This window comes from Oncorhynchus clarkii, chromosome 11, assembly GCF_045791955.1.
Source record: "Oncorhynchus clarkii lewisi isolate Uvic-CL-2024 chromosome 11, UVic_Ocla_1.0, whole genome shotgun sequence".
NCBI lineage: Eukaryota > Metazoa > Chordata > Actinopteri > Salmoniformes > Salmonidae > Oncorhynchus > Oncorhynchus clarkii.
The window spans coordinates 28050569-28072416 of record NC_092157.1 but is presented as its reverse complement, the minus strand read 5'-3'; the positions used below and the strand labels follow the sequence as shown (position 1 = coordinate 28072416).

Sequence of the window (21848 nt, the reverse complement as noted above, 5' to 3'; positions counted from 1 at the left end):
ATAGGTTGGGTGAATTTTGTCCCATTCCTCCTGATAGAGCTGGTGTAACTGAGTCAGGTTTGTAAGCTTCCTTGCTCACACATGCTTTTTCAGTTCTGCCCACACATTTTCTATAGGATTGAGGTCAGGGCTTTGTGATGGCCACTCCAATACCTTGACTTTGTTGTCCTTAAGCCATTTTGCCACAACTTTGGAAGTGTGCTTGGGGTCATTGTCCATTTGGAAGACCCATTTGCGACCAAGCTTTAACTTCATGACTGATGTCTTGAGATGTTGCTTCAATAAAATCCACATAATTTTACTTCCTCATGATGCCATCTAGTTTGTGAAGTGCACTAGTCCCTCCTACTATTGTTTGTACAGATGAACGTAGTACCGTCAGGCATTTGGAAATTGCCCCCAAAGATGAACCAGACTTATGGATGTCTTGGCTGGTTTATTTTGATTTTTTCCATGATGTCAAGAAAAGAGGCACGGAGTTTGAAGGTAGGCCATGAAATACATCCACAGGTACACCTCCAATTGACTCAAATGATGTCAATTAGCCTATCAGAAGCTTCTAAAGCCATGACAAAATTTTCTGGAATTTTCCAAGCTGTTTAAAGGCACAGTCAACTTAGTGTATGTAAACTTCTGAACCACTGGAATTGTGATACAGTGAATAATAAGTGAAATAATCTGTCTGTAAACAATTGTTGGAGAAATGACTTGTGTCATGAACAAAGTAGATGTGCTAACCGACTTGCCAAAACTATAGTTTGTTAACAAGAAAATTGTGGAGTGGTTGAAAAACGAGTTTTAATGAACCCAACCTAGGTGTATGTAAACTTCTGACTTCAACTTGTACATCTTTTTTTTTTATCACCATAAACATTGAATTGGTTTGGACATTTGAGAACTTCTCCAAACTACAGTACTCCTGCAATCAACTAGCTAGTTGTTTTGACTAGCTAGATCATTTCATCTTCTGGAGCCAAGGACAATTGTGATTTTCATGTGTGCAGTTTTCTGTACATTGCCTTGGAATGGTTGCTTCAACTGATGGATGGAGGGGTTTTGCCATCAGAAGACTTTCAGCTGCCTTTTTGCTGCTTTTGATGTGCTTTTCACCTGTGGTAACCATGGAAACTAAAGACGCAACTAGACACCGGTGCACATGGGATAGCCTGTTTCGTCTTAGACCTCAATTCTACTCTGCACCAGGACTGGATGGGATGCTGAACATAGTCAAGCCACACCATTAAGCCCATGTTTGGACAGGACATCCCAGGAAGCCAGGGAGAATACGGGGAGTGAGGCACAGGCTAAAGAGACTCGCTGCGACCAACGCCGACAGGTGACAGGTGGAGGGTGTGGTCGCTCCACCATCCGAGGCAGAGGCTCAGTGCTGCATGAAGATGACAGAGTTGAACCCTTTGTGGGAGAGCGGACAGAGGTTCATTCAATGGTTCAGCAGCCTTCCTTGGTGAAGGGGAGAACTCAAGAGGGCGAACTCAACCAAGTGCCCAAAACAGATCTTCCTGAGGTAGTCTCTTTCAAGCCACTCACGCCCAGAAATGTGCATTGTTTACATCTTAATGTATGCAGTCTACTGCCAAAAATAGATGAGATTTGCTTACTAGCCAGAAAGAGTAACGCATGAGTTTTATGTTTCACAGAGAGAACCTTCCATCAAAGACTCAGAATTAGAAACCTTCATAATTACCCGAAAGGACAGAAATCAGAGAGGAGGGGACGTGAGCGGACATTGGTTTTAAAATGAGAACTGATTTAAACCATGATCACACGGAAGCAGTTTGCCTGGATATATTATTACTTAAGTGCCAAGCAATCTTGTTAGGGGCTCTGTATAGACCTCCAGAATAGGGGTTCTGTATAGACCTCCAGACCAGAGTGACTTGTATGAGATCCTTGAAAATAAGTGTACTGCCTTATGTGACTTTCTAACCTCTGAAGTGATTCTACTGGGTGATGTAAATACTGATGTACTGAACATGAGCTGCCCCCTGTATAAGGCTTGTCTAACTTTTGCAAAAGTTTCTGTTTGACTCAGTTCATAAATTAGCCTACAAGAATCTCTGACATAAGTCAGACTGCCATTGATCTCAATATGGTATCAGATAATCACAAGATATCCCAAAGTAGTGTAATTTCATATGGAATTATCAACCATTTCTTAATAACCTGCTCTAGGAAAGTGAGAAAAACCTGTTAAATTGTCACAATACCTTCAGGACCCTCAAAAACTATGACAAAGAACAATTTAATAAACTACTAGGATAGGTAGACTGGTCTAATGTTATGGAAAGTGAGGGTGTTGATAGAGCATAGGAACTCTTCCAAGGTATATTTCTCAGTACTGTGGACAAGCTGGCACCCTTAAGTGATGAGGATCAAACAAAGGACAGAACCCAGGATCGTAGGGAAATCTTCCTTCCATCACCATGAGAAACAATGCTCTAAAAAACTTCAAGAGGTCAACATTTTGAGTCCTTCACTCAACACAAACACCTAAGGAATATATTTCAAAGATCCAGGGCTCTCATTTATCAATGTGGCGTAGAAAAGCTTCTAAATGAACACATACGAAGAACATTTAGAATGTTCGCAAGTACAAAAAAGTTGGTATTTCTCAAATGCTCGTACGCTTGATTTACACACACCTGTAAGTATTTTTGCCTTGTTAAATCAGACACGTTCTAAAACACTGTGCTAGTGCTCGTGAAGTCTCATTTACATTTAAATGACCATTTAAATTACCATTTATGGTCACAAACCTTCCCTGCAAGAAATGTCACTCCTTTCTGTCCGCCAACATGGAGGAATCAAAGAAGACAAAGAAAAAACACTTTCGTACGCAGAAATTGAACATTTGATCACTGAAGTGGGAAAAAAACAAGCCGTACTTTTCGGAGCCCTCAGCAATGGCTTGACAAATAAGAGAAAAAATATTGCTTGGGAGCAGGTTAAAGCTGTGGTCAATTCTGCCTCATCTAAGTGCAGAACAGTTAACGAAATGAAAAAGAAATGGTTTGATTTGAAAACATATGCAAAAAAAAAAAATATCCACAAAAGGGAAATAAGTGCAACAGGAGGAGGGTAGAGTGACTCTTCACTGTCTGCTATGGACCAGCGCATTGGCAGCATAATTGGATAGACCCCAGTGTCTGGCATCATTTGTGATGGTGATACTGAGGACCCTCTCCCAGACACTGAATACCAGATACACCAAATGATAATAAGTCAAGCTTTATTTTCGCCACCATATTTAGACATGAAATCTTGACAGATGTGGGTGATTTGCCTGACCCCCTCATCCCCAGGCCTACCAGAACGGTGTCCTCTTTGGCGAGCGCTTCAGGACTGAATCAGTCCTGAAACAACAAGAAGAGAACAAAACATACTCTTGAGGATGTATGCAAGGCCTGAGAGGGATAAATCAATCATTGAAAGATCTTGATTGTGTCAAATATTTGAGACAATAAGTTCTGGTGCAATGTAAATGTGTTTTCCTTGTCGATTTGATTACAATATTTGGAAGAACAGATACCTAAAACCGATATTGACTCTTGTCCTCAGTGCCAGGGCTATGGGTGGTGGGAAACACTCCCTGTCAGGCATGGGCTCATCGGGTCTGGGTGGATCATTCAGTGGAATGCTGTTTTTGATTGCAATGTTGTGGAGCGCACTGCAAGCCTTGACAATGTAGCAAACCTAAAAAGGAAATTGTACATTCTATTACATTCACGTAATGGCTTTTGAAGGAATGTCATTTCAGAGGCAATCCTTGCTAGGCTGGTATTGCAGTGTGCCTCCTGTCCCAGACAAGCACAGCCAACGCCCTTTCAGCAGGCCTATGGTGCGCTCCGCTGTTGTTCTTGTTCGTGCGTGGTCTTGGTTGTACCTGGCCACTTGTTGGTTTGAGGGGTTTGTGAGGGGAGTCACTAGCCATGTTTTTAATGGGTAGCCCCGGTCTCCTGCGGTTGTGAACACAACATTCAGATATTGTTTCCCAGTAGAGGTCTAACGAGGCAAATAAAATCTTGCAAATAAAACATAAGTCACTTACCAATGAGCCGTCCATCCTCAACAGCTCCTTCCTGGAGGTTAAGACCTACTGAACTGTTCTGCACAATGAATTATTCATGTGTCCAACCTGGCCATTTGTCCACTAAATTCAACAATTCCAAATGTGAATCACAGATGACCTGCACATTGACAGAATGGAAACCTTTTCTGTCGACGACGTTGAATTCGTTCAATGATGGTGCTTTTATTGAGATGTGGGTGCAGTCAACTGCTCCAATGACATTGTGAAATCTAGCTATGGCATGGAAATCCCTTTTCACTCTGGCCTGCTGCACAGCAGTGGAAACTGTATGTATTGTGGGGTCAATGAAATAATACCATGAAGGACTGCAGGCAATATTCAGCTCATGGTTGGTTGTGAAATGCCAGACTGATCCGCAATCTCCCTTTGGAATGTTCCAGTGGACAAAAATCCCAGGGTGGAGAGGACTTGGGTATGCACTGGGATGGTATTGGTGCGATTCGTCTCCATTTCTAATACTGGAGAGAGTTGGTTGCAGAGATACAATAAAATATGCCTTGGAAAACGAAATCTACTAATAAAGCCAAGTGTCGCTCTCAGCAAAAAATCTGCAAGCTCATTGAAAACACGCTCCCTGCTTAATGCAGCTTGTGCCAGGTCCTCCAGCAATGCAAGATTTGCCATTTTTGACAAGTCACAATGCCCCAGTGTTGCCTTTTATATTATTTAACTGGTTTAACAAAATTGACTCCAACCGTACATTCCACTCTCTTTCTAATTGACTTTATTATTCAATTAGGCTTAAATGGCTTCATGTTTATGAATTCGATAGCACCCTGAGAAAACTATTTGTAGCTTAAGAGTCTATAAAAGAAATACATTAATAAACTATTAATGTATTATCTTTTATCGTCATAGTTTATGATTTGGTCCAGTATGTCAATCCTTTTTCCATTTGGTGGGTGGTATTTCATAAGCAGTTAGACTTTTCTACCACAAGGTGCTGTGCGTACTCATGGTCCGAGGTGTGCTTAAATTTACACACATTCTCAAGTATAAGTACAAATTGATAAATCCCACACTTTGCTTAGAAATGATCGCACGCATGGTTTACGTGTTCGTACGCAACATTGATAAATGAGGGCCCAGGACAATAAAAACGACCCCAGGGACCTCTGGAAGATTTTCAACGACCTAGGCAGTAGCAACAAGCCCAAAACAAAGTCAAACAACTTTGGACTGAACATCAATGGTACTGTAACCTTTGACAGAGCACAGGTGAGTGATCATTTAATGAGTTTTTCCCCACTATTGCCAGCAACCTTTTTGACAAACTCCCAGAATGCTCTGGCACCTTTGGAAACCATCCTCCATGGAAACCACCATCAACCACCTGTTATTCAGCTAAGGGCATCTCCAAAGGACAGTTTGCGTTTTCCCAGGTTTCAACTTCAGATGCTTAAAGATCTAGACAAACAGAAAGCCACAGGACTCGATAACATCCCAGCTAGATTCCTCAGTGACGCTGCTGATCATTTTGGACCTTATGTAACACACATCATCAATCTTTCCATTCAACATGGAAAGGTACCACCAGAGTTGAAACATGCAAGAGTTGTTCCTTTATACAAGAAAGGAAGCAAAGTTGAACAAGGGAACTACAGACCAGTGTCAATCTTGAGCTTGTTGTTAAAGGTTTTAGAAAGAGCACTCCATGAACAGATCATAAAGTACATTGATGACCATAACATTTTATATGACCTTCAGTCCAGTTTTAGACAATCCTATTCTACTGATACTTGTTTAATATAAATGACAGATTTTATCAAGCAAGTCATTGACATGGGCAACGTCTGTTGTATTGTTATGCTTGACCTACAAAAAGCATTTGATACTGTGAACCATAATATTTTGTTGTACAAACTGAGAGCAATTGGTTTTGCACCGACTCCTTATTATGGGTGGTCATACTTAATTGATAGGGTCCAAAGGGTGGATGTGGGCTGGACACTGTCTGATGCTAAGGAGATAAATGGTGGTATCGCCCAGGGGAGCATTTTGGAGCCTTTGCTTTCTTTGCTCTACATAAATTATATGGACTCTGCCTGTTCATGCCCTCTGTTCTGGGATGATTCTGCCCTCTTGATTTTACATAAGAAAAAGGATATTGTTGAAAAGACCCTAGGCATCAAACTGACTAAAGTCAGTAAGTGGTTATCCAACAGCAAACTGTCTCTGCATTTAGGAAAGACAGAATGTATCCCTTTTGGTTCTCAACACAAAGTGAGAAACTCTTCCAACTTCTTGGTCAAGTGTAATGGTGTAGAGCTGAAGGAAAAATGCTCTGCTACATACTTTGGATGTGAACTGGACCAACACATGACAGGTGAACTCATGGCTCTGAAAGTCATTGGGAAGGTTCACTACAGGAAAATGTTTCTAGCAAGGGTAGCCAAGTTCCTTGATACAGATACTATGAGGACCCTGGCAATATATCTGATCCACTATGACTATGCTTGTATCGCATGTTTCAGAGGCATAACAAAACATCTTAAGTACAAATTTAAATGGCCCTAATCAAACTAATGAGAATTATGCTCATGCTCAGCCCTAGGACGGACATTGGTCCTAATAATTTCAAGGAACTGAACTGGCTTCCAGTTGATCTCCGGGTGGTGCAAATCAAACTGTTGATGTTTTTTTAAGTTATACATGACCTTGCCCGCAGTTACCTGTCTGGTTATTTTAATTTCATTAGACTCTCATAGCCATCACACCAGAGCCAGTGTTGCTCATATCAGACTCCTGTGCTATAGGAGCATGGCTGGAAAAAGCTATTTACTTAACACTGGTGCAGAGGAATGGAATGGGGTACCAAACCATATAAAATCCATCCCTACAATAGGGAGTTTTAAGATAAAGCTTAAGAAATGGTTTATGGGCAAAATGCTTTAAAACTGCACAGGCTTAAATAAAGTATAATTGTTTCCAGAACGTTACTTGGTAATCTATTTTATTTGTTTTACGGTTTCCTCCCTATTGACGAGATGTATTTTGTTTTCATGTGATAATCTTCTGTATATTTTGTTTTCATGTATTTACATGAGGGCCACAATGAATATAAGTATTTGTTTAATGTTTTATGTCATCCTCGATTATTTGAATGGCATAGTGCCATATCCACATGTGTAGTTGTATTGTTTTAAAATGGTCAAATAAATATAATCAAAACTCTCATCTGTGGCTGATGGGAATTAATTAGCCCATCCAAAGGGAGGCAGAAACAGATGAAAGCAGGACAGATCTCCTCCCCCTCCTTTCCCTTGCATCACACTGCAAAAAATCTATTTCAGAAGGAATGTTGTCACTGTGTATGTCTGGTATATGATCAATGTGTCTACACTACACTACCTCTCCAATAATACTCTTCCACAATAAATCCATATTATCGGGTCAGATGACCCATGTACACAGTCTAGCCCCATTGAAGGAAATTTACATCAGATGTGCCATAAATGTTTAAAATATAAAAGTACAACAATTAATTTGGTCATTTCACAGTTTTACGATTGACTTTAATTTTAATATAAAATTATTCTGATATCTGACCCTTTCTACCAGTTTTTTGTTGGTTTTTACTCAGTCCTTCGAAGTAAACTAACCAGTGAGCTCATTGTCCCCTAGCTCTCTACAGGTGATTGGTGACACTCGCTGACCAATCACAAACAGTCTGTTTGCCATTGCAAAGTTATGGCTTGGTCAGCTGTAAGTAACCTTTTGGGTGAACTGATTTTTTGCTACAGCTAGCTAGTTATCCCTTTCGAGTAAGTTACCCGACGTTGACAGCAAACACCACACATAAAATGTTGCTTCATTCTAAATACCGCATAGTGTTTGTGGATTGCGTGCTAGCCAGCAAGATAGCAGTACCAACCCAGCAAGAACTATGTATGCGCGGTTTGCAATGGATAACGTTCGCTAGCTAAGTACGCTATTGCTAGCTGGAATATTCGTCATGTCGACTAGTTATCATCCTCCCTGGTAAGTAAATGTTCTTGTTTTGTCTTTTAGACCCAGTAACTATTCTAGCTACGTTGAGTAACACATTTTAATCATTTACGTTTTTGAATGTAGTTAACCAATACAATTAGACGTCGCCGAGACAATCGACGCCCATGCCGTTTTAAATCACAACCCTCGTTTTAAATACAACTTGTTGGTGTAAAATAATAAAATGTCCTTCACCATAATCTAGCCAGTTACGTACACTTTTCATTCTATATACGTTAATGTTGTAGCTATAACGTTAAATAATTAACGTTAGCTACCTGCTAGCAACCGCTCTCGTTCTTGAGGAAAACTATTTGATAATTTCAGTAACTAACGTTAACGCTGCCCCAACATCTGCCTGACCATATTCACTGAGGGCAAGCACTGAAAAATAATTCGTAAAAGCAGATTTTATAGTGGGTGGAACTCTACAAGAAGTTGGCTGGCTACTGTGCTGTTTGCTAGTCAACAGCTAACTAACGTACTTTTTGATGACCGCTAATTTAAGCTAGTTACAAATTAGCCAACCATTTGTAACCAAGTCAAGCGACCAAAGCGCAAATCTCACTAGCTAACTTTAGCTAGTTAATGTTGTAACAACCATTTTTGTGTCCGTCTCTAACTAACTGAAACGTTTGGTACATTTGATTCCCACTTGTCTGGAATCTGGTTGCGGCCAGCTCATTTCCTCAAATGGTCTTCTCTCTTTCCGCAGTTTTATTATCGACAGCAAAGTAACCTTCGTTCAGTTTACATTTTCTTGGCCATCATTGAGGGCGGGTTGTCGTCGACTATTTGTGGAGGCTCTGTTGCCAAATATTTTTTTCAACTAACCTAAGGTAGGCAGACGTCTCACTGCTTGTCGTTACCAATTCAGGAAATGAATCATAGTGGGCAAACAAGCAAGGTGGGCAGAGCCAAGAGCGAGCTAGCAAAATCCTATTGGCGCATTCTAGCATGTATTTGCATATTTCCGTTCGAGAACGTCTACTCTGAAATGCGCATTTGCAGTAACTCAATTCGCCCTTGTGCTCTTAAACAACGCAATATACTTAGGCAAAGGGTAAAGTCTACAAAACTTAGTCCATTCTGTTCGTAACAAAGCTGTATTGAGATCAAATGTTTCATGGATGAGAACATTTGCAGAATGTCGGCCAAAATCCATCTTGCCCAATCTTCTCCCACTGCTGCCCACTGGGCATCCTTTCATCACCATATTTGGTGTTGAGTGGAAACGCCAACGGGATGCGTCAGATTTCTACATAGTGAACTATCTGGGTCATTGTTCTATATGTGCTGTTGCTCTCTCATTGACTGGCTAGTGGCTACTCATGCACATGGCTTGGCTACATGAAATCTAGCTAGTAACTGTAGGGTCAATAGCTATCTGGTATCCTTGGGATGTTCCTACACCATTGCCCATTCTAGTACAGTTAAATAGTTAACACACACACATGGACGCAGCGGTCTACGGCACTGCATCTCAGTGCAAGAGGCGTCACTACAGTCCCTGGTTCGAATCCAGACTGTGTCACATCCGGCCGTGATTGGGAGTCCCATGGGCGTATTACAGTTGGCCCTGCGTCGTCCCGGCTGTCATTGTAAATAAGAATTTGTTCTTAATTGACTTGCCTAGTTAAATACAGGTTACACACACCACACTGACCAAAATGTTATTTTGTTGGAATTTACGTTTGTCCCCATTACCAGTAAGACATAACCGAAACCTATTTATTTCGCTTACTTGCTGTGCTATTTCGTTGTTCATTTGTTAAGTTGTTTCATTCTCAACCAGGATTTCTATGGATGGCCCTATTTGACGTGTCAAATAACACTATGGCCAATCAGGACTTGAATATGGCTGCACATCACATAATTTAACGCGTTCATACATTTTTACGTAATTATTACAGATTGATTACACTATCATTCGTATTTCATGTCACAATGATTCATCGTAAGCTATGATGCTGGTAAAGTTGTCTCGTGGACCTACAGTGCTGGTAAAAAAATGTATAAAGCTAGCTAGCTCATGGATGCAAACAATGTTCTTCTCCAAAAACATTGCAAAACTGCATCTCTTTCAGTTGCTATAGTTAGCTAGCTAACTACACTGCTCAAAAAAAATAAAGGGAACACTTAAACAACACAATGTAACTCCAAGTCAATCACACTTCTGTGAAATCAAACTGTCCACTTAGGAAGCAACACTGATTGACAATAAATGTCACATGCTGTTGTGCAAATGGCATAGACAACAGGTGGAAATTATAGGCAATTAGCAAGACACCCCCAATAAAGGAGTGGTTCTGCAGGTGATAACCACAGACCACTTCTCAGTTCCTATGCTTCCTGGCTGATGTTTTGGTCACTTTTGAATGCTGGCGGTGCTTTCACTCTAGTGGTAGCATGAGACGGAGTCTACAACCCACACAAGTGGCTCAGGTAGTGCAGCTCATCCAGGATGGCACATCAATGCGAGCTGTGGCAAGAAGGTTTGCTGTGTCTGTCAGCGTAGTGTCCAGAGCGTGGAGGTGCTACCAGGAGACAGGCCAGTACATCAGGAGATGTGGAGGAGGCCGTAGGAGGGCAACAACCCAGCAGCAGGACCGCTACCTCCGTTTTTGTGCAAGGAGGAGCACTGCCAGAGCCCTGCAAAATGACCTCCAGCAGGCCACAAATGTGCATGTGTCTGCTCAAACGGTCAGAAACAGACTCCATGAGGGTGGTATGAGGGCCCGACGTCCACAGGTGGGGGTTGTGCTTACAGCCCAACACCGTGCAGGACGTTTGGCATTTACCAGAGAACACCCAAGATTGGCAAATTCACCACTGGCGCCCTGTGCTCTTCACAGATGAAAGCAGGTTCACACTGAGCACATGTGACAGTCTGGAGACGCCGTGGAGAACCTTCTGCTGCCTGCAACATCCTCCAGCATGACCGGTTTGGCGGTGGGTCAGTCATGGTGTGGGGTGGCATTTCTTTGGGGGGCCGCACAGCCCTCCATGTGCTCGCCAGAGGTCGCCTGACTGCCATTAGGTACCGAGGTGAGATCCTCAGACCCCTTGTGAGACCATATGCTGGTGCGGTTGGCCCTGGGTTCCTCCTAATGCAAGACAATGCTAGACCTCATGTGGCTGGAGTGTGTCAGCAGTACCTGCAAGAGGAAGGCTTTGATGCTATGGACTGGCCCGCCCGTTCCCCAGACCTGAATCCAATCGACCTCGTGGCTTGATTTTTGCTCTGACGTGCACTTTTAACTGTGGGACCTCATAAACACAGGTGCATGCCTTTACCACAGGTGGACTGCAACCAAGTTTATAAACTCAAGGGTGCACCTGAGCTCAATTTCAAGTCTCATAGCAAAGGGTCTGAATACTTATATAAATAGGGTATTTCTGTATTTTTATTTAATACATTTGCAACATTTTCTAAGCCTCTGGGGTATTGTGTTTAGATCTCTGGGGATTTTTATTTATTTAAACATTTTAGAATAAGCCTGTAACGTAACAAAATGTGTAAAGTCAAGGGATCTGAATAATTTCCGAATGCACTTATATGCCGTTATAGGCCTAATGAATACAGTTCGTTATATTGATGTTCTTTTATTGGTCTTCATCATCATCCAACCTCAATACCACTGCCTTCAGAATACCCCAGGTTATAGATAGACTGCTGAGCCACTCGGGAGCCATAAACTAAGGCACTGCATCTCAGTGCTAGACTAGTCACTACAGACCCTGGTTCGATCCCGGGCTTTATCACAACTGGCTGTGATCGGAGTCCCATAGGGTGGTGCACAATTGGTCCAGCATCGTCCAGGTTAGGGGAGGGTTTGACTGGGGTAGGCCGTCATTGTAAAATAATAATTTGTTCTTAACTGACTTGCGTAGTTAAATAAATGTTTAAAAAAATAAACATTTCCCTGTGTTTTTAAGAACCTGAACACTGAAAATCATGTTTTTCATAAAATTGAATCATATTTTAATGAAACCAGTTAGTGGTACATTGATCAGGATGGATCATAAAGTTACTGGTCCCCCTCCCCAAGTCAAACACTTAGATTCAGGAGGCAGGCATTACTATGGATTTACTTCCAGCTTATACAACGTCACATAAACTGGAAATGTAATACACCAATGCTAGCATCATATTACCTTACCTAAATTTAAATACAGTACCAGTCAGAAGTTTGGACACCTACTCAGTCAAGGGTTTTTCTTTCTTTGTACTATTTTCTACATTGTAGAATAATAGTGAAGACATCAAAACTATGAAATAACACATGGAATCATGTAGTAACCAAAAAAAGTGTTAAACAAATCTAAATATATTTTAGATTCTTCAAAGTAGCCACCTTTTGTCTTGATAACAACTATGCACACTCTTGGCATTCTCTCAACCAGCTTCACCTGGAATGCTTTTCCAACCATTTTGGAGGAATTCCCACATATGCTGAGCACTTGTTGTCTGCTTTTCCTTCACTCTGCGGTTCAACTCATCCCAAACCATCTCAATTGGGTTGAGGTTGGGTGATTGGAGGCCAAAAACAAATTATAGTTACACTACTTGCTAACCAGATGGGATGGCGTTTCACTGCAGAATGCTGTGGTAGCCATGCTGGTTAAGTGTGCCTTGAATTCTAATTAAATTACTGACAGTGTCACCAGCAAAGAACCCCTACACCATCAAATCTCCTCCATGCTTCACGGTGGGACCCACACATGCAGAGATCATTCGTTCACCTACTCTGCATCTCATAAAGACACTGTGGTTGGAACCAAAAATCACACATTTGGACTCAGACCAAAGCCTAAAGTCTGTTGCTCGTGTTTCTTGGCCCAAGCAAGTCTCTTCTTATTATTGGTGTCCTTTAGTGATTTCTTTGCAGCAAATCGACCATGAAGGCCTGATTCACGCAGTCTCCTCTGAACAGTTGATGTCTGTTACTTGAACTCTGAAACATTTATTTGGTGCTGTAATCTGAGGTGCAGTTAACTCTAGTGAATTTATCCTCTGCAGCAGATGTAACTCTGGGTCTTCCTTCCCTGTGGGGGTCCTTATGAGAGCCTATTTCATCATAGCGCTTGATGGCTTTTGCACTTGAAGAAACATTCAAAGTTCTTAATTTTCTGGATTGATTGACCTTCATGTCTTAAAGTAATGATGAACTGTCATTTCTCTTTGCTTATTTAAGCTGTTCTTGCCATAATATGGACTTTGTCCTTTTTGGTAAAATACCATCTTCTGTGTACCAACCGATCTTGCCACAACCCAACTGATTGGCTGAAACGCATTAAGAAGGAAATCAATTCCACAAATTAACTTTTAACAAGGCACACCTGTTAATTGAAAAGCATTCCAGGGGACTACCTCATGAAGCTGGTTGAGAGAATGCCAAGAGTGCAAAACTGTCAAGGCAAAGGGTGGCTACTTTGAAGAATATTGTTTTGTTAAAATAAACCCTTGAATGAGTAGGTGTATCCAAACTTTTTTAACTGGTACTGTATGTATAGCCTTAACCATCATGTGCACCTACACCTTGCTTTGGCTTTATCTACTAGTAGCTAGCTGAAGCAGAGCGTACTGGTAACCTTTCATCTGTGGTGTGATTGTTAGTTAACAAGCTGCTTACCAGCGTGCCGGTAAAAGTACACCGACTGTATGCCGAAGTGTGAAATTAACCTTACACAATTTTTCGAAGAATGAAGACATCCGAGAGCAGTGGCTGCTTTTCATTTGGGGTGGACAGACTGCACTGAAAATTACGACCATATAATGTGTGTGCAGTTCACATTTTGGGTAAAGTTGATTTATTAATTGTGGAAAACATTCAATGGGTCTTGCCAGGAAGCTAATCCTGAAGATGGATGCTATACCATCATTCACAGTGGATCTTGCAAGCACTGACCATAATGTAAGTATCAGAGTTTGATGAGTCTGACACGGTAGCCAACATTTGGGAGATGTTAGATCATTCAACGGTGGCTGTTTTGACTTGTGAACGGTATATTTTCTTTGACACGCCTATAGTAAGTTTTTTTTACATGTATTCTATCCCTAAGCCCCCTACACTGAGTCTTAGATCTGCCAGCACACAGACAGTGCTGAAAATCAGTTTTTCCATTCCATTTGGTATTTTATTAGGATCTTCATTAGCTGTTGCTGAAGCTACTTTTCCTGGTGTCCACATGGAACCTGACATTATACAGAACATTAATAGACAAGAACAGCTCAAGGACAGAACTACATACAATTAAAATGTCACACAGCCTACGTATCAGTACTTACACACTAAATATGTAGGTCAAGTAGGGGAGAAGAGTTATGCCGGGAGGTGTTGCATTCAGGTTTTTTAAACCAGGGTTGCTGTTCACTTGAACAATCTGAGATGGAGTTCCATGCAATCATGGCAATATATAATACTGTATATTTTCTTGAATTTGTTCTGGATTTGTGAACTGGAAAAAGACCCCTGGTGGCATGTCTGGCGGGTTACGTGTGTGTCAGAGCTGTGTGTAAGTTGCCTATGTAAACAATTTGGAATTTAACACAATGTTTCTTATAAAAATAAGAAATGCAGTCACTCTCCTCTACTTTTAACAAAGTGAGACTGGCATGCATAGTATTGATATTAGCCCTCTGATTACGGTGACGAGCAAGATGTGCTACTCTGTTCTGGGCCAGCTGCAGTTTTTTGAGGTCCTTTGCAGCACCTGTCTATATGACTGGCCAATAATGAAGATAAGATAAAACTAGAGCCTGCAGGACTTGCATTGTGTGGTGTCAAAAAGCAGAGCATCTATTTATCACAGACAGACCTCTCCACATCTGTGTAAAACTATTCAATATGCAAATTTCGATCAATTTTGTTGCCGACTAACTGACCCTCATTAACCGGTCAATAAACGGTTACATTTTTTCCAAACAGTTAAATGGCGTGACCAACATAAAACACTATCATAGATCTGTATGTAATGACAAGATGCGTATGTTTTCCCCCTAACAATAGGAGTAGTCCCAATGTGGGAAGGCAGGCGACAAGCTTATGCCCAAAATAAGCCCATAGAAACACATTGGACTTATTTTGGCGGGAGTAAAACCTTGCGCTTCGCCTCTAACTCTCTGATACTATGCATGCATACAAAGACCGGACATTGTTCATTAAGAGCTTCATGGAAACTTGCAACAAGTGCAAGCCTATAGAACAGGAGAAAATGGCTGGTTAATGGCATGTGGAAGTCTTTATGAAATAATTGCCTCCCAAGTTTCTATGGGTCGATTTCCACAAGGCTACTTTTAAGCAAGGTAAGACACCTCATTATTTAAAGTAAAACGTTCAGGTTTCAAACAATTATACTGCCTCAAGCTCACATTGCAAAGTGGTAGGTGACGCGCTGATAGTCAACGGTTGACAGGCTATAGCCTATGCATCCGAATGGGAGGTGCGCTTTACAAGTTGAGATTGAGAAATAAAAATAGCTCCTCCATTCTAAAACTGATGCAACTCTGTTTAGGGTTGCAGTGATTTCACTAGCTGTGGTTGCTGACGCGTATAGCATTGAATCATCCGCATACATAGACACACAGGCTTTGTTTTAATGCCCGTGGTAGGTCATTAATAAAAATAGAAAAGAGTAGCGGGCCAAGAGAGCTGCCCTGCGGTACCACACTTTATATGTTGAACATTAGAGACGCTTCCATTAAATAATGCCATATAGATTGAGCTGAGGTTGAATAGCCATAACAAGTTTTTTTTTTTTTCAACAACTCGTTATGGTCAATAATATCAAGGGCTGCACTGAAATCTATCAGTACGGCTCCCACAATGTTTTTAACAATTTCTTTCAACCAATCAGTAATTTGTGTCAGTGCCGTTCTCTATAAGCATGCTGAAAGTCTATTGTTCATTTGTTTGGAGAAATAGCATTTTATCTGGTCAAACAACTTTTCCTAAAGTTTGCTAAGCCTCGGCAGCAAGCTGATTGGTCAGCTGTTAGAACCAGTAAAGGGTGCTTTACCATTTACCATTCTTGTGTGGGTTGTCTTGCAGTTGATGTAGCTTGTGTCATTGGGTCTAATCATGATGATTGGGGGGGGGGGGAGTTTATTTCACTATATCTCCTTTTTGTCTTGCCACTGTCATCAAACTAATGAAATACATTATTTTTTTTATTCAAAATATACTGTCTGTCTGCACAGCTTCCCAGGCAACCATCACAGGAGGAATGCTGTAATACAAAAACAGCTTTCCCAAGGCAAAGAAGGATATTCTGTGAAGACAGACCCAACATTCTGTAAGTCATTTATTCATATCAAATCTGCATTAATTGTGCATTTCAGGCACACAGAAATTCCACATACAAACATTGAAAAGTTTCACAAAAGTGCCTGAACAAATATTGCATATTTCAATTTCAGCACTTGAAAACACAAGAAAACACATTGTAGAATGAGATTTCTACATTAACAAATTGATAGCATCATAAATCAGAACATTTAAATTCAGTACATATTTAACAAACATTTGCCTTTTCAAAAACATTACAGGCTACGCAGACAGGCTCCTGGATCTCATCTTGGATCAATGTCCCCCTTGATCCAGCGCCGTATGTGGGGAAGCTGTGCGAGCTATCTCCCCAGTGTAAGAGGCCTGACAAGGAGGCCATAGCTGGATTTGTCTCCCGCTTCAGTCTTGAGGGGGTGACTGAAGCCAAGTGGGTGACTGACGCCTGCTTGATTGAAGCGGGGTACATGGGTCCCCCTCCTCTCCCCATCAATCTTTGTAGTTGGTTGCATTTCCTAAAGCCTTAGTAGTTCACTTTACTTGACATCACATCATTTTGTTACTTTTTATATAATTTGTCAAGCATTCGGACTGGAGATTTGAGTTACAAATTGAATAAATTAGTGGGTCCTGCGCACTGTAGGGACACAAGGGCGGCAGGGTGACTATACTAGGTTTATGACTGTAATTATATTTTTATGTCAAATTTCTCACTTTTTTCTCAAGTTTTCATGTTGATCAATATTTTGGATATGCTAGCCTATTGTAAATGATCAAATGTCTGATCAATTCATACAATTCTGAATATAGTCATTTATAATGCTAATGCAGAGGCACCAATAAATAGTCCAGTACACTTATTGTATGCTGTTTTTCATGTACATTCCCTTACGTCTAAGCTTCTAAGGTGATTCAGGCTTTATAAATTGTTGTGAGGAAGTGTATCGGTGAACTATATTCTGTAATATATTTACAAAACAATAGAAATGCAATTGTGTATTGCTGCTGTTTGTCTGATATCCAACAGTCCATGATCAACTCAGAACATTTTGCAGAGAAAATGGGTTGAGGAATACATACTATTTAGGCTCGGAATGACGTGGCCCATTGTTTACCTTGTTACCTGGCAATGACCACAAGGGAGTTTCAAACAGCTGTCAATCAAGGCAAGGTCATGAATGTAAGCTCCCCACCCAAGATACAATTTCTTATTCTGAGGATTTTAATAGTGTACAAATATTATGGGTTTTGGTCATAGGCTATTTTTACTTGGGAAATAGGATGACTGCAAGACCTTAAATGTTAAAACGAGGGGGTCGAAATTGTACTTCACACTGAGCCAGCTGTGTGCGAAGGTAACCACTGAAACCCTATGGAGAGAAGGGTTTGAGAGCTAGGTTGGAGCATGTGCTTTCAGGTCCAGTAGCACTCTAGGATGCAGGCCCAAACCTATCTTCTGATCACCAAATGAACTCTAACCTTAGCGGCAAAGCTTGTGTTTAAGGTTGAGCATAATGTTGCTAGCAATAATCAGGATATTTTGGATTAACCTTTACTTTCTTTGTTCTCAATTCAGATGGCACCAGTGTCTTAAAAAAATGTGTGTCCAGTTGCAGGTGGAACTCTGATAACGAGGACTTGTTGTGTGTGTAACTATTTGAGTCACACTGACGCGATGTCATACCTCCTCTAAATGTGGCCGGCCGGGGGGGCGGCGGCATCTTTCAGGTGGGATGTTAAACGGGTGTCCTGACTCTCTGTAGTCACTAAAGATCTCATGGCACTTATTGTAAGAGTAGAGGTGTTAACCTCTTGTGTCCTGGCTAAATTTCCAATCTGGCCTTCATACCATCACGGTCACCTAATCATCCCTAGCTTACAGTTGGCTCATTCATCCCCCTTCCTCTCCCCAGTAACTGTCCCCCTTGTCGTTGCTGTAAATGATAATGTGTTGTCAGTCAATTTACCTGGTAAAATTAGGGTTAAATAAAACATTTTGGGGGAAGATCGGTTGAAGTAGGAAAAAACCAACACTGCGCAGTACTCTTAGGTTATGCCACAAGAGGGCGACATTGACTAAGAAATGGGCCCCATAAAATTAGTTAGCTCCTCTTTGGTACACTGATTCGTGATTTTATTTTCATATTTAGTTAGCAAATGATTTTCACAACAGTCTGCTGCACTTGTATACGACTATCCATCCAACATACAACTAACTATTCAAGTAGCCCATCTAGAGTTCGTGCAGCGTATCATTATACAAACTGTCAGTTGCTTTATTTTATTTTACAGTTCAAATTAAGTTATTGTATTCCAGGTTGTTTTTTTTGGGGGGGGGGGGGGCTGCGTTTTGTGCAAACTATTAATAATCGCGCCAGGCCAGTCTGTCGCCCTGTGCTGTAGAATAAAAAACACACATTTACAGCAAGTGATTTCGTTCGCCAGTAGCGCGCACTGGTTTGCAGCTGCCTCTCCTAGTATGTGAATATTCATTCCGTCAGTTTTTACGGTGGGAACGTGAGAGTACTCCCCTCCCCCCAGCACCCCCTCCCCTGGGCTCCGCGAGCGCGCACGCGTGCAAAACCGTGTGGGAATGGCTGTTGTGTGACCGGGGGTTGGGCCGCTAGGAGCTGCTAGAGTTTGTAATGTCCGCCATGTTGGCCATGGCGTATTGAACCAGGGAGAGCGGAGCCTCGGAAAAAAGAGACCGACAGAGAGCGATCAAAACCCGGGCCTTCCCGGCTCCGTTCGCATCTCCATATACCTACCCTACTACCAATCGAACGGTTGACTTCTGGCGAACATCGCAGATCCATCCATGAGAACTCAAAGCAGTACTGTTGTGAACCTTAGGTTATCGGTTAGATTAATGCTGAATCTTACATTATAAAAAAACATGAGTAAATTGTCGTTTCGGGCACGGGCGCTGGACGCTACCAAGCCTCTACCCGTCTTTCGCTGCGAGGACTTGCCAGACCTGCACGAATATGCCTCTATCAATCGGGCAGTACCGCAAATGCCAACTGGGATGGAGAAAGAGGAAGAATCGGTATGTTTTATCGCTGGCAGATTCATATTTGATGTGTATTCCACATTTTCACAATATGGGGGGCGTCGCTACCTTGCCTGCGCAACTTTGCACAAAATGGCGGCCATATCGGTTTACCGTGAACACGGTAGATAGCGACGTAATTTGCGTGTTACACCTAAATTTTTCCGTTAATCTAATCCTAACCGTGTATTGTTTCGAATTTGGGTTCGTTAGCCGTGTTGTGTCCACTTATTTCAAATGGAATTGTATTGGAAAGCACAAAGGGGTCACGTGATTCGTTTCGCATCCGCCATTTTGTTGACTTTCACTTTGCCAAAGACTGCTGGGGATGGGCTTTGAAGTGGTGCCCTTACCATGAACAAATACCAGGGGGAGACATTGAGTCGACATGTTTTGAATGTGCAACACATTTGGACAGATCGTTAAAACCGACCATGTTCGTGTCTGGAAGTGTCACTAGTAGCAGTGTTGTCACGATACTATACCAGGTTTGGTATCACGATACTCTATACCGAAACGATACCACGGCAACAAAAAAAGAGGGTATTAGCTGAAGTCAGAATAACCACCGATTTATTTTTTTACACATTGTTCAATCTTATAGTATTTTCAATTCCTTTAAAAAAAATAACTTCATATTACCTTTACAAAAATAGATTTCTGTTTTGAAACTGCAGTACGTGTAGTAACTGGTTTTGGACGCAGTAATTACAGAATAACTACAGTGTAATGCAGATACACAGCAAAATTACTGCAGTAAAAAATGTATATATTGGAAGCAGTATTTGCTGCATTCTGCAGTGTTAATGCACTTCTTTTTTTGTAAGGGAATATCATCAATGTTTCTTGTGCAAAACCATATCGGAGACTCGAAGCATACAATTGAAATCTAAACTGTTTTAAAATGTAATTTGATACATATCGGTTAATTTGCTCATCTATGACCTTATTGGGTCAACTGCTATACATTATACCTATGATTCATTACAGCTAAATAATTGAATGTATTAAATGAATAGTTTAGTTCCAAAATGACAACACGTTGAAGCTAATTTCTGAAACTTCTATATTGCAGTAGTCTACACACCATATGATGGATTTTACACAGCATAATGATTTCCAGGCTGCAACGCTCCACCCAGGGCTGCTGGCTGGCTAGTGGCTACTGCTAGCAAGACCAGACAAAAGCGAAGTAGTCTAAATATATTGCTGTCATAGCTAACTTATGAGTGCATGTCACATTCATTTTGGGTTGTAATCATATCAGGATCATGTGAATGTCAGGCTGAATATATGTTCATGTCGTTGTCGCTCATGAGCACTTTACATTTAGTTGATAGTAGAATGTTACTATGCAAATTAGAGGTTGACATAGTAACAGGACTCTCTGACACGTAGGATTCCGGCATGATTGGTATAGATCTTTCATTCTCATTGAAAGCAAGTCTAAGAAGCAATAGCTCTGCTCTTTCCCGTTACTGGTTTTCTTTTGTAAACCAGCTTCAAACAGCTGAAAATAATGTTTTTGGTTATGGAAAAGGGTACAGTGATTCTCTACACAACTTTGTTTTGTCACACAAACTGACATTTAAGTGAACTATTTTAGCAACCAGGGAAAGGGCGATTTCTGCTTATTTATTTAAATTATAACATTTCCTTCAGTCAGCACACACGCTCACCTCGCACCATGTTGTAGTCATTTACTACTTTACCTTCGATGCACACGGAGACGCACACAATTACACATGTCCAATATCCATGAGTTCATCCGACTCTTCAGTAAGTACAAGGGCTGTCGTCATTGCCAAAATCTCGTAATGTGTTTATCAGCTGTGTACAGGCAACTGTCTCCTGAGCAGCAAAATGGAGCAGTTGCTATGACTACTCAGAGCAGCTGTATTGCATTAGTGGAAACCAAAACTGTTCTCAGGGCATTTCTGCCGCTTTTGACCAGCAGACATGACTTTTTCAGGTTAGGAGAATTAACGTGGCAGGATTTGGATGAGCTAAAATTGTCCCGTCGTGACTCTTAACATCTAGCTGCAACGAGGCTTGCCCAGTGAAACATTTTGGTTTCCACTTAATGCAATGCTGCAGAATTGGGATGGGACAGGAAAGTTCCAGGGTTATAGAACTATAGCAGTATGGGAATTTTGTTGACAGGAATACATTTTTACTCTTGTGTCAAACTAATGCAAATGTCACGTGTTAAAATAGTTTGTCGTTTGCAACTGAACCTTCCTTGCGCTGCAGTGCTTTGTAACACTTTTTGCATAGTTGTTTCGGTGGACTGGTCCTCATCTGCTCTGTAAGCACAGTATTCCCATAGATCGCCTCTGGAGCCAGTTTTGTCAACAAGCTGCGGCCGTGGAGGTATATGATGTTTTCGTTTGGCCATGCTGTCAGC

General features: G+C 41.3%; 1 protein-coding gene across 2 annotated transcripts in view; it reads left to right on the top strand.

Annotated features, from left to right (window-relative positions):
• Positions 1-7819: 7819 nt before the first annotated feature.
• Positions 7820-21848, top strand: part of LOC139420427 (enhancer of polycomb homolog 1-like) — a 60529-nt gene continuing 46500 nt past the window's right edge. Inside the window, exon 1 of one of the 2 annotated variants that reach the window (XM_071170549.1) lies at positions 7820-8092. Coding sequence is in view for 1 of the 2 variants with exons in the window: in XM_071170547.1 (XP_071026648.1) it covers positions 19286-19438 (153 nt within the window). In the remaining variant the exon portion in view is untranslated. Of the gene's footprint in view, positions 8093-18968; positions 19439-21848 lie in introns of those variants that run through there. The other variant, XM_071170547.1, reaches the window with a different exon arrangement.